The 24,425-nt window shown below is 34.3% G+C and overlaps 1 protein-coding gene across 1 annotated transcript in view; it reads right to left on the reverse strand.

Moving 5' to 3' along the window:
• Nucleotides 1-24,425, reverse strand: part of EXOC2 (exocyst complex component 2) — a 133,371-nt gene that overhangs the window by 21,686 nt on the left and 87,260 nt on the right. The window contains exons 18-23 of the mRNA XM_033058326.1: nt 23,466-23,546; nt 22,470-22,529; nt 21,580-21,641; nt 20,602-20,668; nt 18,590-18,706; nt 14,575-14,716 (exon numbers count right to left, since the gene is read on the reverse strand). Coding sequence (XP_032914217.1) covers nt 14,575-14,716; nt 18,590-18,706; nt 20,602-20,668; nt 21,580-21,641; nt 22,470-22,529; nt 23,466-23,546 — 529 coding nt within the window. The remainder of the gene's footprint in view (nt 1-14,574; nt 14,717-18,589; nt 18,707-20,601; nt 20,669-21,579; nt 21,642-22,469; nt 22,530-23,465; nt 23,547-24,425) is intronic.

Below are 24,425 nucleotides of genomic sequence, written 5' to 3' on the forward strand. Positions count from 1 at the left end.
CCAGAACAAGAATACAAACACTTCACAGCTAACAGTGTGCTGCCCTATAGATTTAGCATTACTTTAAAAAATGCCTTACCATTTCTACTTCAGCATTAACAGCTTTGGGGATGTTGAGTCTTCTTTTTGTTGTTGTTGAATTAAAGTGCCTATATGTTTGACTTAAGGGGAAACTTAACAGCAGAAATTAATGACAAGTATTAGATATTAAAGTAGGTGGTTTGAGGAAGATGAAAAAGAAAAAACAACCTGTGCTACAAGAAAAGACATTTCACCCAGCTAAAACATAACATCTAAACCAAATCCATTTTTCTTCCTGAATGGAAAAAAACAGGTTCTGAAGAATGAAATTTATGCGAGACACTCAAGATATAACAAACCCTCCTTCTTGACACAAAAATGAATACATCTAAGGATGACTCAGTATTACCTGAACTTTATCTACCAGCAATCCATTACTGTAGAATGCTGCTTCATTTTCCAGAAGAAAATTTTTAAACAAAATTCTTCCCTCTGCCCCTTTGATTTTCAGCATATAAATGTCATAGCATTATGTATCTAAGTTCTACTATCACTAGATTTCCACTATCAGAATAATTTTAATGCTAAAGGATTTTCTTTTGATAAAGCAGACACTACTAATAGACATCAGGTAAGGTGTTAAAAACAGGGCACACGTCCCTGATATGACTAGGTTCCCACTGATTTTAGCAATTTGCAAGACAGGACTGTGATCCTCTGTGTGTATCCAGGAAATGTAGCAGAGTGGAAACTTAATGGCTCCTTCCTGGTCACAGAACCTTCTTAAGTTTCCAAAGTCTGTAGGTGAAAGAAACACTGACACAATATTGCACATAAGAGGGAACAGACTACAAAGTGTATATAAATATTTGCTATGTATTGGACATATTTTCAAACAGCTGTGTGCAGTTTTTTCCTGAAATAAAGTTTGATTGTGCTGACCAATAAAGAGCTCTGCTGCTTAAAAGCTCTTCATATTTTTTTTTTCAGATTTAAGAAAAATTGATAAACAAACCATCTGGTGGGTGGCAGACAAATGAAGAGCATCATCATCTTGTAAAACTAGTGCCTACATACCTCTGAAGCCTGGCACTCATAAAATTTCCAATAATGTAACCTGTTTGCCAATTATTTTCCAAAATCTTCACAAGTGAACCTATTAAGAAAAAAACCAACCAGTTGTACCCCGTGACAACTTTGACAGAGGCTTCCAAAAGCCTCAGTGTGATAACTCATCACACTTTGGGGTCGTTGCCACTTCCAGACCTCTCTCACTTTACAGCAGTGAAGTCACAAGTACAGTGGTGTCAGTGGGGGTCAAAGTCAGCAATGCAGACTAACCCCTTCAGACTGCCCCCAGAGGTCCCTTACAGGAAGACTTATGTAATGAGAAGAACGTGAGTTTAAAAAGGTGTTCCACAGATAAAAGAGTGTAGCTCTATTCACCCCATAATGATACAGGATGACCAATCCAACAGGAAAATCCAGTTACTCTTTTAATTGTAAGTTAGACCAAAAATCAACAACTCTATCAAAACTGAGAACAGTCGAATCCAAAAATCTCAAGCAGTATTTCCTTTCATTAACACAAACCAAGCATAGTCTGCAAGAATATTAATTTATTTCTTTCAAACACATCATTTTTAAGGCACCCTGAAGGTGTCCTTTCATGATTTTATAAAACCTAAAATTATTAAAACCTTTCAAAACACAGACTCACTCAGGAAACTGTGTGTTCTTCTCATAATTCCTCAAGTCACTGGTACTGTAATAATAGCCTGTCAAATGCAAAATGACAGCAATTTCATAAATGAAGAATGGGCTTAGAGATATACTATGTTTATGAATTTACTTTGGTTGTCACTCAAATATTATTATTATAAGAAATGAGAAAACTGAAGTCAATTGATCCAAAAGAGACTAATTTCACAAATAAAGTGTTTGGAACAATACAGACACTAATAATTTTAGTGTCCACTTTTGCTCTGCATCTCTCTAACCTTCAAGTTACTGAAAAAAATTTAATTACCTGTGAAACATGTCCTGCATTCAATAGAGTGACTTAAGACAGATACACTTGGGTAAGTAAAAGAAAAGGCAAAATTGGCAAGAGAAAGTAGAGTATGGACATTTTAAAAAAACCTGTTTTAAAGTAAGCAACTTCTAAAGTGGTGCTTTGAGAAAAAGCTTATGAGCAGCACTAAGATGCTCAATTTTTATGTTTCTTACAGTATTTTTTTGTTTTTAACATTGATGATTTTTTTGAAAGTTGATATTTCTATTGAATTATACAAAAGTATAATGATAACAAGGAGGTGGCAATACACAACCTAAAAAACTCAGTACTTTTGGAACCTGATTCTACAAAGGTCTGGGAATGTTCTTAACTCAAAAATGCAAGTAGTCACCACAATGAAAAAAAAGCACAGAACTAGTTCTTAATATTTTTACATACTTTCTTCCAAATTGCTTTGTGTACCAATTATATGTGAAATACATGAAAGTATATGAAATTTTTATTTGTCTTTAGTAACTAAATTCAGCAAATTGGCAACCAAATCAAAGCCACTGTATTAACTTAGAGACACTAATAGGGAGCAGTATTTAGTAGGCATGATGGAAGTATCGAGTCATGGGAAAAAGCTGACTGAAGAAAGGGACTTAGATTACAGATTCAGTGGATTCTTTGGAAAATGTAGTAGGAGGTTGTGCTCTGCTTCATTTCACCAAATTCTCAAATTTGATTTCTATGGTAAAATCTAGTCATTGTTTGTTTGGCTCTTTTTCCACAGACTTGGTAACTTGGGATGACCTTGAAGGGGTAATCACCATTTTGCCTTTCAGTCAGCCCTTAGTTCCACCAACGTACATATTTAAAAACTGCAGCATTTACTGCAGTCAAATGCATGTAGACCAGCATATCAGGAATAATTACATACAAGAGTATACCTTAAATTCATGGCAAAAATTGCTCTAAGTTGAATTTTATGTATAGCTTTACCTATCTGTCTGCTTAAATAACCAGTGAGTTGGAAGCAGGTAACAGCAGCTTTTAGAGATGTTACTGCAGAAAATGAAAACCAAAATCCCAACAACAAAACCACCAAATCAAACCCCAACAATCATACAAAACAAAAAAAAAAACAAAAACAAAAGCAAAAACCCAAAAAAACCCACGCCACCTTACTGTCTTTCAGTCTGCTATGAGAAAGGAGAAAATCAGAGAAAATTGTTTCAGGACACATACAGTATTCTATGAGAATATTAATCCTATTTATTAGTGTGAAGGTAAGAACTTGCGCTGACTTCCTGTGTTACTATTTCATTGTTTTTTTCACGTCCAAGCTGTACTGAATCCCTACAGCATTTTGAAAAGGGCATGGATTTGAAATGAAGAATGTTTCTACATGACCTGAACAATAGATTCTTAAAAATTATTTAATCCAAAAATCAACATTTGGAAGCTATCTTGACTCAGGAGTGACCCACAATAACTGGAAAGCTTAAGATTTTTCACAGTTCAAAGTAAAGGCTTTTAATATTTTTGAATTACTTCAACTGCTGAACAAGCCCAACACTAATTTCATCCACACATCAATAAAGTTTAAGTGTTTCATTAAATTTAAATTGCTATTCGTTGTGTAAAGAAATTTTAAGCTAATGAAATGTTTTTTATTACAATGGATCTGCTGTACTGTTAGAAACCGATCATATTTTCCCACTTAAAAAGTAAGAGTTCAAGGGCTTGATAACTTGGCTACTGAGAGAATATGCTCCAGGCTGAATTTTGTATAGAAGTTTTGTATAGAGAAAGCCAAGGCTTTTTGTTACACTACAATTTTTAACTTAAAAACATGCACACACCCTTGGGCAGAAAGTGTTATGAAGTACTGAGGAGACAGCTATTTTCCCACTGTGCTAGTAGGACTCTGCAAGTCTATCCAGTTGCAAGGTTCATTTTGGAGACTATTTTCATCAGTGTTTTTAAAATGTTAAAAGCTACAGAATCCTTAACTACTGCATACATTCAGGGTTTAGAAAATAATAGTTTCTTACTGCTCCTCTTTCATTTTGATATCAGTATTATTTTATGCTTGACCATAGAACCCTTAGGCAAAACTTCAAACCATAACCAAGAATGTGAATGGACCAGTGGGTTCACTAAGGGCATGAAGGTTATTAGACCTCCTTTGCTGAGTTGTCTGGGGCAAATTCCAGATGTTTCAAGTTGATTGCATCTGCACAGGAGGCAGTATAATGCCGTATTTTATATGGCTCTTGAAGAATCCCCACAAGACACTAAGCACCTTTATCAGGAGAGATCACTCACTGTTATGGATTGTTTCTAATGAGTGCCTACATGCTAAAGGTTAACAAGAAAAAACTATTCTCTAAGCACAACAGTGTGAATTATAAGAACTACACAGGCAGCTCCATGCACAGAAAAGTGGTAATTTTGATAGAGCTGAGTTTATTTGGACCAATACTAAAGTTTTAACTTGGGACTTTCTATCCAAATCACATACACACATCTTTGATCCTTTATAATTTGAGCTAGAGGACTATGAGTTAGCTACAAAAGCCAGCAAACCAATCTCTTCTACAGATCAACCTTAAATGGGAGCCACATTCACCTATGAATAGTTGACAACACCACAATTAGGTTTGCCAAATATTAATCATGATCTGCAAATGCTTCTTGATCTCACAGTGCTCCCATGCATACTGTCTTCTGAAACTGTGATGATGACCCCAGTATGACCTGGGTAAAGATTACCAGAGGGACTTGGAAACAGTTCTGTGCAGAAGAAGAGAGCAGTCACAAGATCTTTTACCAGCTAACATGACCCAACTGCATATTCTGAGAGAAAGAGAGAAGTGCCTACAACTATTGCACCTGTGGAAATAAATCTTTGAAGGGAGAGAATAAATCCAAGCAAAAAGCCTAACTAGTAACTCCAGAACAGATCTGATACCACAGTTTGGGACTACAGAAAATTTTACTTTCCATGTGTCTTACTTTCCCCACTCCACTAGTTTCATTACACCTCTGTTAAAGATTGCCACAGAGATTATCTTAAGCATTACCAAGATAATAAAAAATATGGTTTCTAAAAGCAACAATTGAAGGAGCAGTCTAACACAGCTCAAACACCTCATTCACAGCCAAGGTTTGAATTTATTTTGGCTTATAACCCAACTAGTAATGAAATAAAACCAAGTAGTAGTAATAGTGACTATTGACTTGGAGTTCTAAGCTTTTCAGCCTATGATCTTCTCATACCTCCCTCACCTCCCTAGTCTTCAGTTCTGACCTTCAAATCCATCTAAACCAACCCCATTGAGTTCTTCCTCTCACACACTTCCAGCCATTCATTTCTGCTCAGCTATCTAACCTGCAAACCCAACCTGCTCAGCCTCCAAAACTTCTCTGCATCATTTCATTCCATAACATTGGGGCACCCAAAGAATTCAGTAAATCAGACAGAAAATATAAAGATGCCATTTGTGCCTATCGAATGCAACATAAACATGAAAGCATTCACTGTGCCAACAAGCTAGACCATGGAGTGTTGTTTTGTTGATGACACAATTTGTTACTGCTTTTGTTTTTATTGAAAGGGTTGAGACAGTACAAAACTTGAGTGGATATACCCTCATTCATGCTTGTAAATATGGAGTGTTGGAAGAGAGAGAAAAAATGCTTGCCCTTTCTCCTCCATGCATTATCATTGATTCCAATCTCCAATTAGCCTTCTGCTTTGAGCAATGCAGCGATTATATCCTATTACCAAAGACAGACATAAAAATACTAAACTACATTAGAAGACCTTATATGTTTCTCAAAGAGTATGCTTGAGGGGCTAAAAAAAAATTTGGATCAACTTGTAATAAAATCAGAAAGAACCGAAACAAAGGTTGCTGACATTAACACATGCCCTCACAGAGGCTGACTGTATAAACAAGAAAATGCTGAACTGATTACAAGTATCACACTACTTCCTACAACTGGCTAGACAACACAAGAGACTTCTGAGTCGTCAGACATGCCTGATAAATAAAGCCTCTGAAGTTACAATAACTATAATCTCATTCAGGTATTAGAGTAACTTGTCATACCATCAGTTAGAACAGGTATGTGAGCAGACACAATTCTCAAGCTACAAGACGAGGCTGCTGTCTGACCAAGGAGTCACAGTAAGACTCCATTTTAGACATACAAGGATTTTGCACTCATGCTCTTCCCATCCCTAAATCAATATAAATGAAGCCTCATTTAGGTCTTCAAACTTTTCAAATGAGACAGACTCTTTTCCCAAATATATTATTTCCCTTTCAAAAATACACCTTGCCTAAACAGTAAATTTTAAAATGTGCTGACCACTTAATAGTTTAAGAAGAATGCAGGTTTTCCAACTTTTAATGAAAAAAATACCGAAGATAAAATGTTTTTGGAGCTTAATTCACGGAGCCTAACAGTCTTTAGCAAGGCATAGACACATAGAAATGCCACAAAATATCCTAGCAAGAAGTTTTACAGGTAAAGCCAAAGAGAAACTGGAAGAGTGATGGATAGCAGCCTGGTAAACAACTACTGGCAGGCTTAATAGCAGAAAAAGCCCTAAATCACAACTGTGAGTGAGGGAGGACATGTGAAAAGTAAGAGGAAGCATAAGGTATAAACCAGATAAGATGCAGACAAACTCTACTGGATGCTAGTACATGTGGAGTCTAGAGGCTGCTGAGACCAGTCAACAAAAACTTCAACCAAAATTTGAGGCAGAAAATCTTGCCTGCAAGAAGTTGGAGAAGCACAAGAAGATATCTAATAAAGTCAACAAACAAATGCAACTCAGTGTGTAGCAAGTAGGAACTGGAAAATGCAGTATCTCTCCAGGACAGTTTCTAATGGGATTTCTATAATAGTCAGAAATTAAAGGTATGTGTTGGCAGAAACTACAGGAAGCTGAAGGGCCATTGTCTTCTTCTGTTCTCATCTTTTGCAAGGACAATGTGCATTCCATTTCACCAGCTAGAACAATCCTTAAAATTTAAATTTTTTAATACATATATATATACACACATATATAATATTCTATTATTATATATAATATTATAAAAATAAATACATATATAATATTATGTATTTATTATATATTTAAATAGATAAAAAGATACAAATATTCAAATCAATATTCAAACCAATATAATATGACAATACAGTGTTGTTAGAAGTGAGAAATAGAATGAAACCTAAATGCCTCAAAGTGAAATTGAAGGAAAATTTCAGATTAAAATGAAATTAACAAATGAAGGCATTTTGAAATGTGCACTGAAATTTTTGGTTATGTTTCAAGCAGCAAATTAATTTTTCACAAAAGATGGCAAGGCTATAATATGAGGGCCCTTGACTTTACAATTTTAGTACATGATTCTGCTCTGAAGAATTACATGTAGTAAAACAAATGCAAGAACTGTAGTCATTCAACGCATGGATTGTTGCATTTGCTGATTGAATGGGTCATTTAAGGATGAATGAATTCAACTCACACAAATTTGATTGTTATATAGTTGGTATTTCCTTACCAGAAGCAGAAAAACATCAATTTGCTAATGTATGTTGCAAGAGCAGTTAGCTTGAATGAAAACCAGCATATTTTAACCAGACTATTTAAAGACTGCTGTGTCTAAGAATCTTCTCGTGTCATAAACAAACTACTAGCGTTTTGTAACAAAACCCCCCAAACCGACAAGTCCTTTAGCAACCTCATTTGCCACTACAGAAGACTTTTCTCCCTTAACATTATATGCAACAGACCTGTAAAACATTGTTTTCTTCCTGTTCACATACACAGTACATTATATCCCTGCATCAAAATACCGGAATTTGACCTTACCAAAGCATAAAAATTCAGACAATTCCTAAAGACAGGCCATCAACACTTTGAGGACTGATGGAGTTCAAAATCATCTACCTAAAGTAAGCAAGATAATTTTGAAGCCATCCTTTTAAACGGTTCGGAGAAATCAAAAGGGTTACAGAGATTTCAAACAAAACTATTTTCTACATTTCAGTCAAAAAGTAATTGCTTATTTCTAACAAAAAAAAAAAAAAAAGAAAAAGAAAATTATTTGTACTATATCCAAATGTTTTTAAGATGTAAATGCACTTGTCATCTTTCATGTAAGCAGGGTGCTAGTGCCCCAAATTAAACAAAAGAAGAAAAGTTAGGGTTGACAAGTATGTCGCTGCGTAACTACAAATTAAATATGCCTTTTGATATTTAATTTTTAACTGTTGAGTACCTTTTCATCAGGCTATTGCCATTAAAAGTTTTTTTTATTAGATTATTAAATTAGACAAATAACAGATAAAAGATGTGACAAGTATAAAAAAATCTGATTTAGCAGATCTGACGCACTTAATCTTTTACTGCAATAGTGGCATTTCATATATTTGAAATGTTTATAACAATGATCTCTTAACAAACCAAAGAGGAAGGAATTCAGATATAACTTGACTATATTCAATTTATGCCAAGTACAGAATGAATATTTAAAAACCACAATCACCTTTCAGTTGAAAGTGCAAAATCACCTAAAACTTTCAAAGCAATGTGAAATTTTAAATACTACAAACACCCCTCCAATATCTGACAATACAAGTGAAACACAGAAGATACATATTTGAAAGAGATTGTCAGAATAGCAGCTGAAAATCTGCATGCTTGTGAACTCTGAGTGAATGATGGCTAGACTGCACAGCAGCCAGTATTTCAAAAGTAAATTATGAAGAGATATTACCATTATCTGAATTGTTCAGAAAAATAAATGAACATCAACGTTTTGTGTGGTAAACAAATCCTCACATACTACAGTCTTACAGAAATTAATACAGTAGTTGCATATGTAAACAAATTAAATATAATCAAATGTGCCATATTATGAAAAGTAATTTGCCATTTGCATGCAAAAGCCCACATACTACAACTACCTTTGCTTTTATTATACAAACATTAATACAGAGAAATCTTTTCTATCCAAATTCAGAGTAACCACCTCATTTACTCTCCAAAAGTCTATAGCCCTGCAAGTCAAGAAGGTAATTTTTTTTAAATACAAAAAAATAATGTAAAAATAAAAAGCTGCCTAATTTTGTCACACGACTAAGACACAACTTATGCTTGTTAAACTAGAAAAAAAAAACCCACAACAGAACACAATTTACTATCTAAAAAGAAATGTATGAACAGGAAGAAAAAAACCCCTTGTATGTTAAACTATCAGATTGATCAGTATACACCAAAAAACCAGTCTAAATACATACTTGGCAACTGATTAAGACTATGTTTCCTATTGCTCCTTTCATCTCTTTTAATTGTGTTAATAATGTAGAATAAATTAGAACAATATTTCAAACGAGAAAAGAACTTAACTAGATTTCACTGCTGCAGCATGTTAACATTGAAATCTGTCTTGTAAAGACTCAGAAGTCTACACTGAAATTAAAGCGAAAACTTAAATGAGTTATTTATTAACAATAAACCTAATAAAGTTAATAAAACTGCCTTCTAACACCAGCAGTCACACCTTAGATCAAAATAAAGAGCCAAATATAAAATCACTTTGTGCACAAGCACTGATATTCAGATCTTTCATACTGAATAGTGCATGGATGTTGAAAAACTAAACAGTAAATGTTTTAGCACGTAGGCTAAATGAAAATTTGCCCCATGCAAACAATTTATCCCTTTTTATATTTAAGACTGTAACAAAAAGCATATGTATAAGGAACAACCTGATAATTACAGGACAATTGCCTAAATGAGCAAGGCATAAGCCTCTTCCACACTGACAGAAACAGGGTACCACACTTGAATAGTATATATTTTTCAAAGCTTGCTCAAAAGGCAGGCCTCTTAATTTAATTCTAAGTTCTTCTTCAGAACTGTTCATTTAATACAATTCTTCTCATTCTTGTATTTTCCTATGAATTTTATGATGCAAGAAACTGCTGTCCCCAGTACTTACAGCCAGATGCCTGCAGAGTTGCCAATGATAAATAGTATCAAGGTTTTTGGATAAATTTTTCTGAATGTTCTATAACTTACAAGTTAGCTAGTCAAGTTAACCATGAATGTTCAAACTGACAGGACTCAAAGAAGGCATTTTAAACATAACGGCAAAAATGCTTAAGTGAATTATTTATATGACATAGCAAACTGTGGACAGAAACCTACCTACATCTTTTTTCCCCACCCAGATTATGCTACACTCACTCCTCAAATTCTGTAACAGCTCAGGATAGATTTTTCTACTTGTATCAGTTCCACTTAATATAAAAAACCAGCTGTATTTCCAAATTAGCTGTTATTTTATGAAGCAAGTCAAGTGCACTCATGTGGGAAAAAAAAATTATTTAAGGATTGAATTATAAATTATTGCATTTGTGCAATTTTTCTTTCTGCACAATTTTTACAGATATGGAAATGGAAATGAACAAAAAACCAGATTGGAAAACAGAAAATTGTCTTACTGTATTGGTCTACCTGGCTCACCAACATTGGCAATAAATACATAAAATACATGTACAGGAAAGTCATGTGGATTTGATTCATTTTGTTGATTACGTAGTCCTTGACTTTTGAAGTTTTGATTCCCAAAAAGAACATTGCTAACACTGTCAAGGCAAAACATTTTGCTGATCGCTGTGCTACCCAGTGGTATTGCCTGCATATAGCATTGCCTGTAGAGATACTCCAAGTGTACAGTAATTCATACATTACCTTCTGTAAGCTGTGCAAAGAAATTAATCAGTAATATTAATAAGCTGTTATTCCTAGAGGTTAAGGATTGAGGGATTTTTTAAAATTACGCAGCAGCCTCTGGTATGCTCGCTTGTCTAGTGAGCATCAGATTTCTCTGTCCTTTTACTTGCACTTCAAACCTGTCTCTTGTTCGAAAAATCCTGTGCAATCCATTTATATTTATAAATACAAATGGATTAATTCTATTTAATTTCATTTCTAAATCCTAATTTATGTTTTTAACTTGCTTGTCCAGTCTTGATTTCCCATCTTGCTCCATCTCCACTCCTTACTTGGTATCAGTCTTCATCACAAGCTTTTTGTTCCACTCTTTCCCTCTCTTGCAGTCACGTTATTTCCTATCTCAGCATTAGCATTCTCCCCCTGAATAATTCCATCTACCCAAAAGCATTACTTCCAACAGTCCAGATCAGGTGTCCTCTGCAGAGAACTGTTGAAACTGTTGTAGTCTTGAAGCTTTGGACTGGAAAGGAAATTCACCACCAGAAAATTCTTAATTTTGTTCCTAACCAAATCATGAGTATTTTCATATGCACATTTTAAAAAATGTCCTCTGCAGAAGATGTGTCATGGCATCAACATGCCCTCAGTTCTGGTCAGATTTTCAATGGCCAGATGGCTTGAAAGTTTCAGACTGAATCAGAGAAGTTATTTGCTTTTTCTTTACCTTTAAATATGAGCAAACTGAAGTTTTGACCCCTTTCCCTTTACATAAAGAACTATTGTTGTCAAAATTTGCCTTTTTACTATCATCACTAGTACTATTTGAAAGCTGATGCAGAAAAAGCACATTAAAAAAAAATTCATGCCAAACTCTTGTGTCCTGGTAATCATCCAGTAAGAATGCACCACTACACATCACTGATAGCACTGCTCAGGAACACAACTGAGGCCTAAATAGTTTGCCTTGCCATTAATTTTTTTTTTTTAAATGAAGACGTTGAAAGTCAAAATCCAAACCAGGAAAATGAAACAAATCAAATTGTTACATTTTGCAGTAATAAAGATTACTGAAAACAGGTAATGATTTCAAATATATGATTTTTTTCCTTAAGAAGTCAGTATGTCACTCTTTAACAAATCCCTGAGTAAATGGTGTGTTTGGCTCAAGTTAGACCCACTCCCAGTCATATGTATGCTATTTCAGTTTAATAAAGTAGGTATTTTTTAATGTTGTTGGAGATTAAGTGCAACATAGATCTTTGTTTGTTTTGAGTTTTCCTAACAGGAAAAAAAAAAGATAGTATGTCTACTGCAGTATTAACTGCATTGTTTAGATTATGTATATTTTCTCAATTAAAACCTTACTGTACAATTTAAAGTAGTTTGTAAATACCACTTAATTGAAAAAAAAAAATCAATGATATGGCTCTTGGGTGATCTTTTTTCTTTTTTTTGATTAAATACTGGAAAAAATCTGATTCTCATTTGCCCCACTAAGAGGCTTTCTTTCATTCAGTCCTTTTCAATAATGAAGTTCCTCTACCTTCATGAAGAAGCTAACTACTGATCACTTACTAATTTTATCTTCAGAGTACCAAATATTTCCAGGGTCAATGAGCCATTGGTATAATCAAACAAACTGAAGGTCCTCAAAGCTACTCTTTGTCTGGGTTTTGGCTGGGCTAGAGCCAATCTTCTTCCTAGGAGCTTGTACAGTACTGTATTTACTATGAGAATGTTGATAACACATCCATGACCCAGGTGCTGTTGAGCAGTGCTTACACTAAATCAAGAACTTCAGTTTCTCATGCTGCCCTGCCCATGAGTCGGTGGGGATCCATGATAATCTGGGAAGGGACACAGCTGGGCAGCTTTCCCTGACTGGCCAAAGGATATTCCATACCATATGGTGTCACACTCAGTATATAAACTAGGGAGAAAGCTTGCTGGGGCTGTGCTGGGCATTGGTCACTTCATGGTGAGTGATTGTTTTTCATTTGCATCACTTCTTTTTCTTTCTTCTTCCTTGTCGTTTATTGATCTCTTGGTTATTTTCCTTTTCATTAAAATTTATTATTATTTTATTTCAATTATTAAACACATGGATCTTTTTACTTTTACACTTCTGATTTTTTCCCTCATTCCACCAGGGCAGGAGAGGAATGACAGAGCAGCTGTGTGATGCTTAATTGCTGGTTGATGTTAAATCATGATATTTCTACACCAGTAGTCAACAGAGCTCATTTGACAGAGGTTAGTTATCAGAAAGGTAATTAATCATCAAGGTGGAGACGCACAGAACAAGTCTCTATATGTTCCTTTTTAACATGCCTAGCTTGGGGATTAACAAAAAAACCCCTAACAACTTTTCTACTATTTTGAATTGGCCAACACTATGATATGTAATCCTGAAGAGTGGTGTCTAATATTCATCGTCTTCATTTTAATTTTTGCCACGAAATTACAGAGAAGGTATATGAAACCCACAATAAATTGGATAACAAGAAGGCTAAGGCCCACCTGTATTAGAAATGTAATAGTCTCTTTAAACAGAGAAAAGACTACAAAATAATCCTAAAGGCAATGTGAGCCTAGTAAGTAGATACAAATGCACTAGCTCAAGAAATGAGCATATAAAAAGCTGACACAATGTCTTTGTCTTGGTTAGTTGGTGGAAATCCAAATGTGCCAAGTGAAAATATACTTCAGATATGATAAATTATGTATTATTCAGGTATGTTTCTGAATGTGCAATATGAGTATCTAAGTTATTTCTGCAGTATGTTGTATCACAATGTATATTCTGAGCACAAAAGTAGCAACAAGAGATGGAAGAGACACTTCTGTCTAAAGTAATGAACTGTAAGAACCTTTTGCTTTTGAGCAAACAAGCACCTGCAGCTCTGGATTCACAGATTACCAGAGTGCCTCTTGTAATTACCTACATATCCAATTTTTAAGTACCACAGAATTTTTACTAAGTCTGCCACACACAACTCCATGAAAAAAATCAACAAAAAGATTGTACAAATTGATTAGAACAAGATCGCCTTCAAAATGCCATGGACAAGATCACCCTCAAAATGCCATGTACTATGTCACTGCAACTAATTTCTACTTTGTATTAACCAGGCATTCATATGATAAGGGATTTAAATATATCAATTTTACATAGCAAAAATTATGTGTTCAAAGGACCTGAGTGTGCACAGTATTCACTATTGCAATAAAAGAAAAAAGGCAGACTCATTTATATATTAATTGCCCACAAAACAGAAAATATTAAAAACAGCTAAATAATGACTAACATCTCAGTCATTTTAAACACCTTATACCTTTCCTTTGATAGTTTAACATTCTTTGCTGAACTACTGTTATAATACGCATTTTCTCATAATTTTACCTTTTGAGAACTGTAATTACATCCATTATCAAAGTAGCCAGATTCTATTGGAAAATATCCCAAACTACCTCAATGAATTTCATAGGAAAATAGCAAAGATGGCTTTTATAATTCTTTCTATTGTGTACAAGCAATGAAGCAAAATAATCACAAAAAACAAGTATTAAAGAGATTATCAATAATGAAAGCGGTTTTAATCATTTGGGGTTATTTGAAAAATGATTTAGGAATTAAGTAAAGTCTATGAGAAAGAACTCATAATGAGAACATGTCAAAAGTTAAAAACACAGACTAGAAAAAAGTTTTTAATTGTACAGTATGTTTTAGCTTCTATCAATCACTGTTAAAATCATTTGAGTTTAATAAGCAGATATTTACCTGTTGGAACGAGACAATCTTTCCAATCAAAATATCCTGCATAAATGCCAGGTTCTAATGACCCAACTATTGGATCTGCCTTGAATTCAATGTACATTTCAAACAGTCTTTGATCCAGCTCTTTCAAGGATTCCATACTAACCTAAAAAATTAAACAAAAAAAGAAAAGAGAAAGAACATAGTAAATAATAATTAACTAAAAAAATTTAATCACATACCCAAAAAATTTCCTCATGTCTTCTTTAATTTCAGCAAAAAGCAGTGATTACTGACATATTTCAATTCATAATTATGTATAGAAAAAATTAAGAATTTCCATATTATCTGTCCATCCTACCCAGTACAGTTTTTTTTTTCCTGATTGTATTCAGCAATAGACATTTTCATGAAAAATACAATAAATGCCTAAGCAGGCAGATCATTCAGTAACTGTCTACTGGCATGATTTTTTTTCTGGCATGTTAGGAGGCCTTTATCTTGCAAAGTAAACAACTGAATTTTGTGAATGCTTTAAAATATACCCATTAAAAATTCCATCCTTAAACATATTTGTATAATACTTTAGATTTACTAATTTTAATTATAAAATTTCTCTCTATGTTTAAAAAAATACATTATTTATTTAGAATGTCTTCTGAAACTGAACGTATGGACTACCCCTCTCTACTTCAACAAATCTCTGCACAATAGAAACAGAAGCTGCAGCTCATTAACATCTGCAGAACCCTTCCGTTTAACAGTTCTCCATGCATTTTTTTGTAATTCACACAACTTAGCCACACTGAAAGCTACGGACAGTTTGTTGACTGTATCTCAACAACTTTAAATTTTATACAAGGCTTTTTATTAAACATAGGCATCCTCCATAATTATAGCTTCTACAATGATTCTATAACATAATGCATATCATAAAATGTTGAAGTAGAACATCAGTAACTAAACATAGTAATGGATGCTAAATGTAAATAAAATTAAATGAAAATTAACATCAAAATCTCATGTGAGTTCTGCTGAAATATATTTACCTATTTATAAATAAGAGCTTAAGCAACACAAAAATAAAGTTTTTAAACTAGTGTTCATTTTCGTCAACAATAAGGGAAAAGGAGCACACAGGCACCCACACACGTATATATGAATAATAATTTTCAGAAGTAAAGGGGTTAAAAAATGAGGTCTGCTTTAAAAGCAGGTCTCTAGATCAGACTGGGAATTCAGAAAAAGAAAATCCTTCCTCTCTAAGGATTTAATACTGCAAACTGTAGAATAAGGGTTGAAGCTTATTCACTAGAGGGATGTCTCTAAATTGTGCTCTACTCAGGAATGCCTACATTGTTAAATGAAGAGAAAAAGGAACTGCAATATTTGAGTTAGGAACAGAAGCAGAGAAGCTTTCAGGAAGAAGATTACAAGTTTAGGGGAAAACAGTTGTTACTGAAGTCAAAGCTGATGTTAGGAAAGTTGGGATGGTGAAGTTGGTGCTCAGAGACAAGACACACCACAACTTTCCTGCTTTTCTAGGTGATGAACCTTCTTTGATTTGTCACAAGAGGATCTCTATCCCAAAGGAAAGCTTTTTATAAGGCATAAGAAGATCAAGGCTATTTTCTTCCTCTTTTCCTTCTACCTGACTGCCTATTTTGAAATAGAAGAACACATTAAAAAAGATACACAAATCTTGCTCTTTTTTCCTCTTACACAGGTTTCAAGACATTTTTTACTTCAATTTCTTATGATTAGGGAGAATAACAACCCTTAGAGCATTCCTATTTAGCTTTGAACTAGTGGGAAAAGTAAGTTTGAGTGCAAAGTCCCTGCAAATATGCACCCATTCAAAGAATCTGTGAAACAACCACTTCAATGTTCCTCAGTAAAGTGTTACAGAATTCAGTAATTCCACCTTCTGCTTTTGCAGTCATTCAGTACAAAGGATCATCTGCACATTCAATACAGGTTTTTATGCTTCATACAAGTTCTTTTCAGTCTGTTTCAAGTTCAATACACAATTAAGATAGTGGTAACCTGGTTTTTCAGCTGGTGGAAAGGTTGCAAGAAAGAATGAACAATTAATCTGAAAATAATTTTGAGCTCAGGACTGGGGGAAGGAAGCAGAGGAGAATTCCTTAACATCCACTGTGTATACCTATTTTCCTGATCCTGAAGTGGGCTAAATGCTTACAAAAATATACAATTCTCACACTTCTGTCTTTCTGCTATGAACATCCCTGTGACTACAGTTTTCAATTCTTGCATTAAAACAATTTTGAGCCTCTACCCTTTGATGTTATCTAATTATCAGCACTGTTGAAACAATTTTATTCAGAAGCTTAATCAATAAGCTGGATGAATTTTATAGGATACATCTTTTTTTCTACTTCCTAAATGAATAAATTGATAAGTTGAATTAAAGAATCTCCACAGAGAAGTACAAGAGTCATGAGTATGTGCCAAGGTAGCATGTGCTAAAAGCACAGTGTAATGTTTGGCTGCTCTACATAATTTTGCATTTGGCACACTAAGAAAAAAAATTGAAATAACCATATAGAATGCAAGGAAATGTTCTTGGCTACCATTTATAATTTCTGTACTTCAGAATATTAGATAATATGGATTTCCCTACTAACAAAGGCAACTTTAAAAAAAACAGCCCAGTGTAAGAACAGATAATTTTTTACTAAAACACACTACCAAATTCACTTTAAAATTAAATTTATAAATTTGGCATATTTTAAAAGTATAATTCAGTTTCAGTCTTTTCAGACAAAAACTATTTTTTTTAAAATTGCCAATTCTTTATTACAACTTTTAAATCTAATATTTAGATAAATGAAAACCTTTCAAAAGTTTAGGTGACAGAACAAAAATCTGAAACAATTAACCTACCCCTCTAAACATCTGTGAGCTTCCATCCTCATTTTAAATTAATAAACGGCTCAAAAATTACCCTCTTATGATGACTACCTAATTATCCAAATCCCCCCAGCACTACTCATTGATGTGTCCCATACATGCAGTATTGCACCAGTCAGAGTTTTCAAAGGGTTAACACAGATTGGAAATCCATCTGCCACTTCAACATCTGAATTTGGTCATTTATAAACGTACCAACATTTTAGTGGCAATACTTTGATGTGGCTGTGCAAAGCAGGGTGTTGAACTCATACTAACAGATGTCTTAGTTGCTTCTAACTGTACCAGGCCCAACTCTCAGTAGCAAAAAATGGCAATATCCAGAGTAATTTTCTCTATTGTACTAATCGTGCAAATCACAGCAGTCCCTTTGAAATGCTTTTCAAAACTACTTAGTCTGTAGAAATTCAAGCAACATTCAGGCATAATGGGACTAAGGATGTACTACACAGTTGAACAATCAATTTGAGTGAAATACTGTACTCTGTACTGGAAAAGATAACATTTTACTTCCAACCAACAAATATTTCTGTAAATAAACTAACTTTATGGTCCTAAGGATTAAGTCATAACATTTCTCATAAGAAGTGATTAATCTTTACAAAAAGGCAGGAAAATGAGACAGCTACTGCCACCCACTTTGACATTTTCGTTCTTTGAAAAAGAAAAAAACAACAAAAAACCCCCCCAAAACACAACAAAAAACCCGTGAACTAGTTTACGAACAAGAGCTATCAGTAATGCAGATTTCCAGATGAAATAATTTATCAAGTATATTCCTGAGATAACAATCTTTAACTTTCTGCATTGAGAGAACACAGTGACATTAAACAGCTTTACTAAGAAATCTGATAAGCTCTGCCATTGAATACACGTCCTGAACAAGAGCTCACATTTTCTATACCAGCTACTTAAGCCCTGTATGAACACACAGGACTATACTCTTGTTGCTGTGTCAACGTAATTGCTTGCAGTCCCATCCATTTGTGGAAGGCTCACCCAGGAGTAATTTTGGATGTTTGGACACTTGCACCTACTTTTCACAGAAGGTAAACCAAGTAAAAATCTTCAAGCAACAATGTTTCATTCCAGTGCTTTCACTTACTTGAGTTATTTTATCAACACCTTGGAAGCCATGTTTCTCAAAATGCTCAGCTATATTTAGGAAGGTATGACGTTCCAGGTAACGGCAGTTACTGAGTGCAATTAAAAGCCTCTGCTCCTAAAAAGTAAGAGAAGGAAGAGCATGACAGTTGAAAAAAGAAGTATCAGCATAACCAACACTGTAAATGTATATAGAATATTTTACTGACTCTCTGTGCATAATAAGCATTCTCATAAATAAAGTAGGGTTTACAAATACTTTTGCCAATAAACTACTGAGAACTGAATGAATATCAGGTGTGATGTTGAATAAGATGCTTCTTTTTATAGGATCCAGAGCACTCATTGGAATAGTTGTGACTAATACAGAACTGTGGTTAAGACTTCTTTACAAAAACTAGGTTTGGACAGCTTTCCAAGAAGCTGTTTCTGGATTTTACTTTGTTTCAAGAAATATACTAAGAATTATGACCATCATAAAATCAACTGAAGATCATCTTCACTTTCCCATGAAGCTGGCTAAAACAAGGTAACCAGGTACTGAACAAATGCACTCACCAACTCTACTAGAAGGTTCTCAACTACATTATATAATTTCAGCAGTTTGAAGAAATTCTAGGTGGTTATAACTTATGTCCATCCTTCAATGATTTTTTTAACTAGAAGGGAGTCAAATATATTTTGGTGTTGAGATACCACAATTGCCTTTCCTTGATCTTGATATAACAAGATATAGTTTCCAAACAAAGAACCAAACAAGACAGAACTACTATTTAAATAGTTTGGGTCTTCCCTCTTCCCCTCTCCTTCTTTTAATTTCAAACTATTTTTCTACCTCAGATGAAAGTTAAAAATCAACTGAGAAAATATTTTGAAAATAAAATTATTTGACAGTAAACTCACCATAACAACACTGATCTGATTAAAAACGGGTTTGCAGACCCAGAACTCCTGACAGTTTTGTATTTCAGTAATACGATGACTAAGACTGAGAGTTGCCTTTAAGTTATAATCAGGCAGTATACAGTCTATTTGAAAAATGAGAATTAAAAAAATACAGACACCAATCTTACTCCAATCACTCACTTTCTCTGTTCTCATTCAAGAAAGGCAGAATGTCCTGTGATTTACATAAGAAAATTATACCATGGAAGCCAGACATTGTCTAAAATTGACTCCTTTTTTTCTTTTTTAAGTGTTTGTACCTATGACATATAGGAAGAAGCCCCAGCCACAAGTCAACAATTAATATCAAATCTACATGTTGCAAGAATAAAATTATATAAAGAACTAGTTGTTATAGTCCGCAATTCAGAAACTTGCCCCAGTTTGGCAGTCTGTGATTCTTTATTGCAGCAGAAATGCTTATTGCTCTTGTAAATTAGGCAAAGCTGGGCTTGTGACAACACTTACAACCTGTACTAAGGAATATTAATTTCACAAGAGGTTCTCACTAAGTTTCTTGCAACCTATGTTTTTTCATCAGCCACTTAAATGGAAGAAAGTACATTTACCAAAGTGACAAGAATATTAAAAACCTTTTTCCAACTTCCTAAAAAACCAAAAGCAAAGAAGCCAAGAAAATAACCAATACTTATTCTCAGTAAATTTTCTGGGGGAAACTGTATCACTGAGTATCTGTATCTTTGTGGGTTTTAAAAAGTAACTAATAATCAGACTGCTTCTAATCTAAAACAAGATCATAAATCAAAAGTCAGATCCTCAGCTGACTTAACACCAGTGCTATTTTCACTGATTTCTGTGATGCCATTTCAGTTTCTGAGGACTCACTTTTAAAAATCACTTTCATGAGCTACCTTAACATGGTACACTAGATACCATAAAAACCAGTGCTTTCAACAAGAGAAATCCCTGAAGAATACAAAATTATTCTCTATAAAAAAACCCCAAAACCCCAATGTTTAGAATATTGCAACAATAAAATAGAGCCCCATTCTTGTATCTTTGAGAAGTATTTTCACATCAGCTTTTAGATATAGAAGTCAAACTTACTGAAGAAAGACTTGATTCTTCATGAATGCTTCCAAATAAATCTGGAGATGAAACATCAACTGAAAGACTAGGAAAATTGTTTAAAAAGTAAGTATATACAAAACAACAGTGCTTTTGATACACGAAAAAAATTTGACACATGGTGGATTAAAACCAAGAGGAATGAATGCAATCCTGTTTCAAACCCCCCTACACCAGAAAACAAAGCAGCCCATGTTGTTCAGTTTTTCCAAGATGCCCACAAAGCCTGCAGGAGGAGTTTGGCGATCTGATAGTACTATTCTAGCTACAGACCTTTCCTTTCCTTCCTAAAGCATTTTTCCATTTCTCTGTTTTGCCACAGATTCTGTTTTTACACTTATCCAGACAATGGTCATCTGAACAGGAAGAAAAAGAAATTGCATTAAAACCAGAGTTAATTTGCCCTTTCCAATGCACATAGCTATATTTGCCAAGTCTCTGGCTTTTCACAAATGTTCGTAACTCTTGGAAGCTCAGGCTACTCTGACTTGTTTTGGCCTCTAAAATAAATGGCTCATAAGTGTATATTGAACAAACAAGTTTCATGAATTTAGCAGAATCAAAAATAAAATCAGTAAAAAAATAGAAAGGAAGAAAAGAAAGGCAGTGGATGTTTCACCATGACTGGACGTTACTTAGTGACAAGTACAACTGATTCCATGTAAAGTCATGTCAAAACCAACACATCTGCTTCAACAGCACACAACTTGTATCACTGAATAAAATGGGTAAGGTAAGTAATAGTAATTATCTGGCACGCTCTTTATTACATGATGTCACATAACGTTTTGACATAAAAAAGTACCTGCTCTTATTTCAAAGCATCACTATTCAGAGGCAAAATATTAATAAGAAATATGAAATACAGAAGGTATAAAACCACAGTCCCACTGAAATTTAAGATGTGCACACACAATTGCAGAATACTACACATACATCTTATTTCTTTTTACTTACTGCGATGTATCTATGTCACCATCAGGTTTGGTGCTCAGCTGTTCCAAACAATCTATAAAGCCCTAGGAAATAATAAAGATCTAAATTTTCTGCCAGAACTAAAAAAACGTTCTCAAATTCACTTTTACTATAGTCAATAAAATCAGAGCAATCATCATCACCTTGTTTTGTCTTAAACCTTACATAAATACAGTAATGTTTAGTGACAGCTTTTGAATACATATTTTCTATTTTGCAAGCATTATAGTTTACTTGTAGGAAAACACAGTAATTTTTGATCCTGATAAGTAATTTTCATGATGCATGTCTAAAATTTTGCAGTGATAATCTGCTGATTAGCATGGTTAACAGTTTTCATGCTCTCAATCTGAACAGTGGATCCCAAGTAAAAATTGCAGAAGCCTCACTATAATCCTTTTGTTGTTTTGGCTCATGATTTCTTATTCAAGGAGAATATTAAAATGGTTCAAAAAGATAGGGAATGTTATTACTTAATCTCAAAAATCAGATTTTGTTACTGTTTTCTGCTACAAAAAGTGAAAGACATTTTCAGCTGATGAAAATCAGCATTTTTCTTCTCACTGCAGTGTATAGATGTTAGATGAAATCAGCTCAGGGGGTATCAATTGTCAGTAAAATCTCAAACAAATCTTACATTCACTAAAATACGTGAATTTGTCACTTACTCTCTGAGTATTTGCCATCACTGGATTGTGCTAGTAAGTTCTACCTACTTTTAAAGTCAAACATTTCTCAGAATCCAAAGTGTACCAGAGGAATAATACAGTCATCAACTTAAGCTACCTTTTGGGACATGAATAAGGTACAACACACACATTTTTGATTGTCACTTGCGTTGACAATTTCCTACTTCAAAGTGCTCCAGTTACCTGCATGATCCCAATGCTTAGCTGGCACACATCCTCCTGTGTTTTCTGCTGCTGGAAAACCTGAGGATGCAAGCATATTATTTTAGCAGGACAACTTCAAATGGCCTTATTCTCAAGGAAGGCCTGAGTAACTTATCCCTAAAGAGATGACACAATTAAAGGAATGGCTGCTGGGACACTTTTCTTATGGATCAATTTTGATTTTTCTTTTCCATCCTAAAAATGGGAGACACAATACAAGACCCAGTAAACAGTTTGAAAAGCATGAGGAGATAACATAGCAAAAGGAAGGAAGTCATAGTACACGTGGTATGCGTAATTTTTGGCTAATGCAGCAAAAGCTCCCAGGATATTTTGAGGTCTCTGTGTCCTAAAAAGGAGGATTCATCATGCAGGTGAATTCACTGCAGATTCTTTTGAATAATATTCATTAAGTAAACAGACAAGCTAGTCAGAAAGATTAATGTAAATGAGAAGAGAAACAATATCTATACACAGGGCCCCAAGGGAGTTTGAAAAAGTGTTAAACTCCCTCAAAACACTGAAACCTGAAAGAAAATATCAATGTTTCAATCAATCAGGGCCTCAAGATACTGAGTAGATGGGGACAAAAAACTGAATTTAAATTCTTCAAGTAATTTGGATACAACACTGAGTGAAGAGTAACTCCTAGGAATGGCCTCTCCCTTTTTTATTTTAGATATAATGCCTAGTGCTATCTGAAAATTACATGAGTAGCACTTTTTTTTCCAGAAGAACAATTTTAAGGATTTAAATACAGGTTGCATCTGCCCCATAAAAAAAAAATTACCCTTAACAAATGAAGCACAAACAGAAGTCTTTCTAAAAGCTAGCACAAGTGAAAAGGTGTACATGGGAAAAAAAAAACCAAGAGGAAAGTCATATCCTTGGATCATTCTCTGAACATTCTTTTCATGTAAATTACTATTGGGTTTCAGAAGAAGAACAAAAATGAAAACATAAATCAAAACTTACACTGGCTTCTCCAGGTTTGCAGTCCAACACAGTTTTAAGAGATTGCAAGGAATGAATAATGCACTGTTCAAACTGGGATGGCTGAAAGTCAAATTAGTTGTTAGTTGTTGATAAGCACATTAAATATACACTACACAAATACATAAAAACTTACAAGGCATATAGTAAGCTCCTTATTTCTAAATTGTCCCAAACAAGGGGTGGGAGGGGAAAAAAAAATAAAATCACACTTCATGTATTACCAGAGAATCCTTTCAAAGTGATGTGCTTTTGTATGTAAATTACCTACAGAAATGTTACCATAGATCAATACATATCTTTTTATCTGAATGAGAGACATTTATACCAAGCAGCCTCATATAAAAGGCTTATGAAATATTTTCAGAGTTTTTTGTGGTAGCATTACAGATTCCTGTTGAGACACCCCCTCCTCCACTCCTTGACCCAAGATGTATAGAATTTTGCTTGGGAGGTCCAATATTTCAGCACTGTATTTCAGCATTTCTAAGAAAATCAGACTGAAGCTTGCTCCAAACGGAACAAAAAATGGTTTGAAGGCTGTTGTTACCTTCAAGTTTCCAAACCTGAAATATCAGTGTCTGGATAACATGTATCAATTTCATCCTGAAAGTGCAAACAAGTTCACAGCAGAGTCATTAGTCACTTTTTCCTTGTCTTTCTCTCTTCCCTGATAAGTCACACTTTATTTTTTTAATGCATCTGTCTGCTGGTATTGGTCAGGAACTTGTGCAGGGCAACATGAAGCAGACACTGCTCCAAAAGAGAGACATCATCTTGCTGGATTTGGGTCAAAGAAGTGGACAAAAAAGTACGTAAGTCCTGTAAACTTGCTTTTCATTCAGAAGATAGTTTATGGCATGCCACCAACTTTAGGCTTAGGAACTACTTTTATTTATGTTGATGGTGGAGGTGCATTGGGAAACCGATGTGCACATGGTA

The sequence above is a fragment of the Catharus ustulatus genome, chromosome 1, assembly GCF_009819885.2.
Source record: "Catharus ustulatus isolate bCatUst1 chromosome 1, bCatUst1.pri.v2, whole genome shotgun sequence".
In the NCBI taxonomy this organism is placed as follows: domain Eukaryota; kingdom Metazoa; phylum Chordata; class Aves; order Passeriformes; family Turdidae; genus Catharus; species Catharus ustulatus.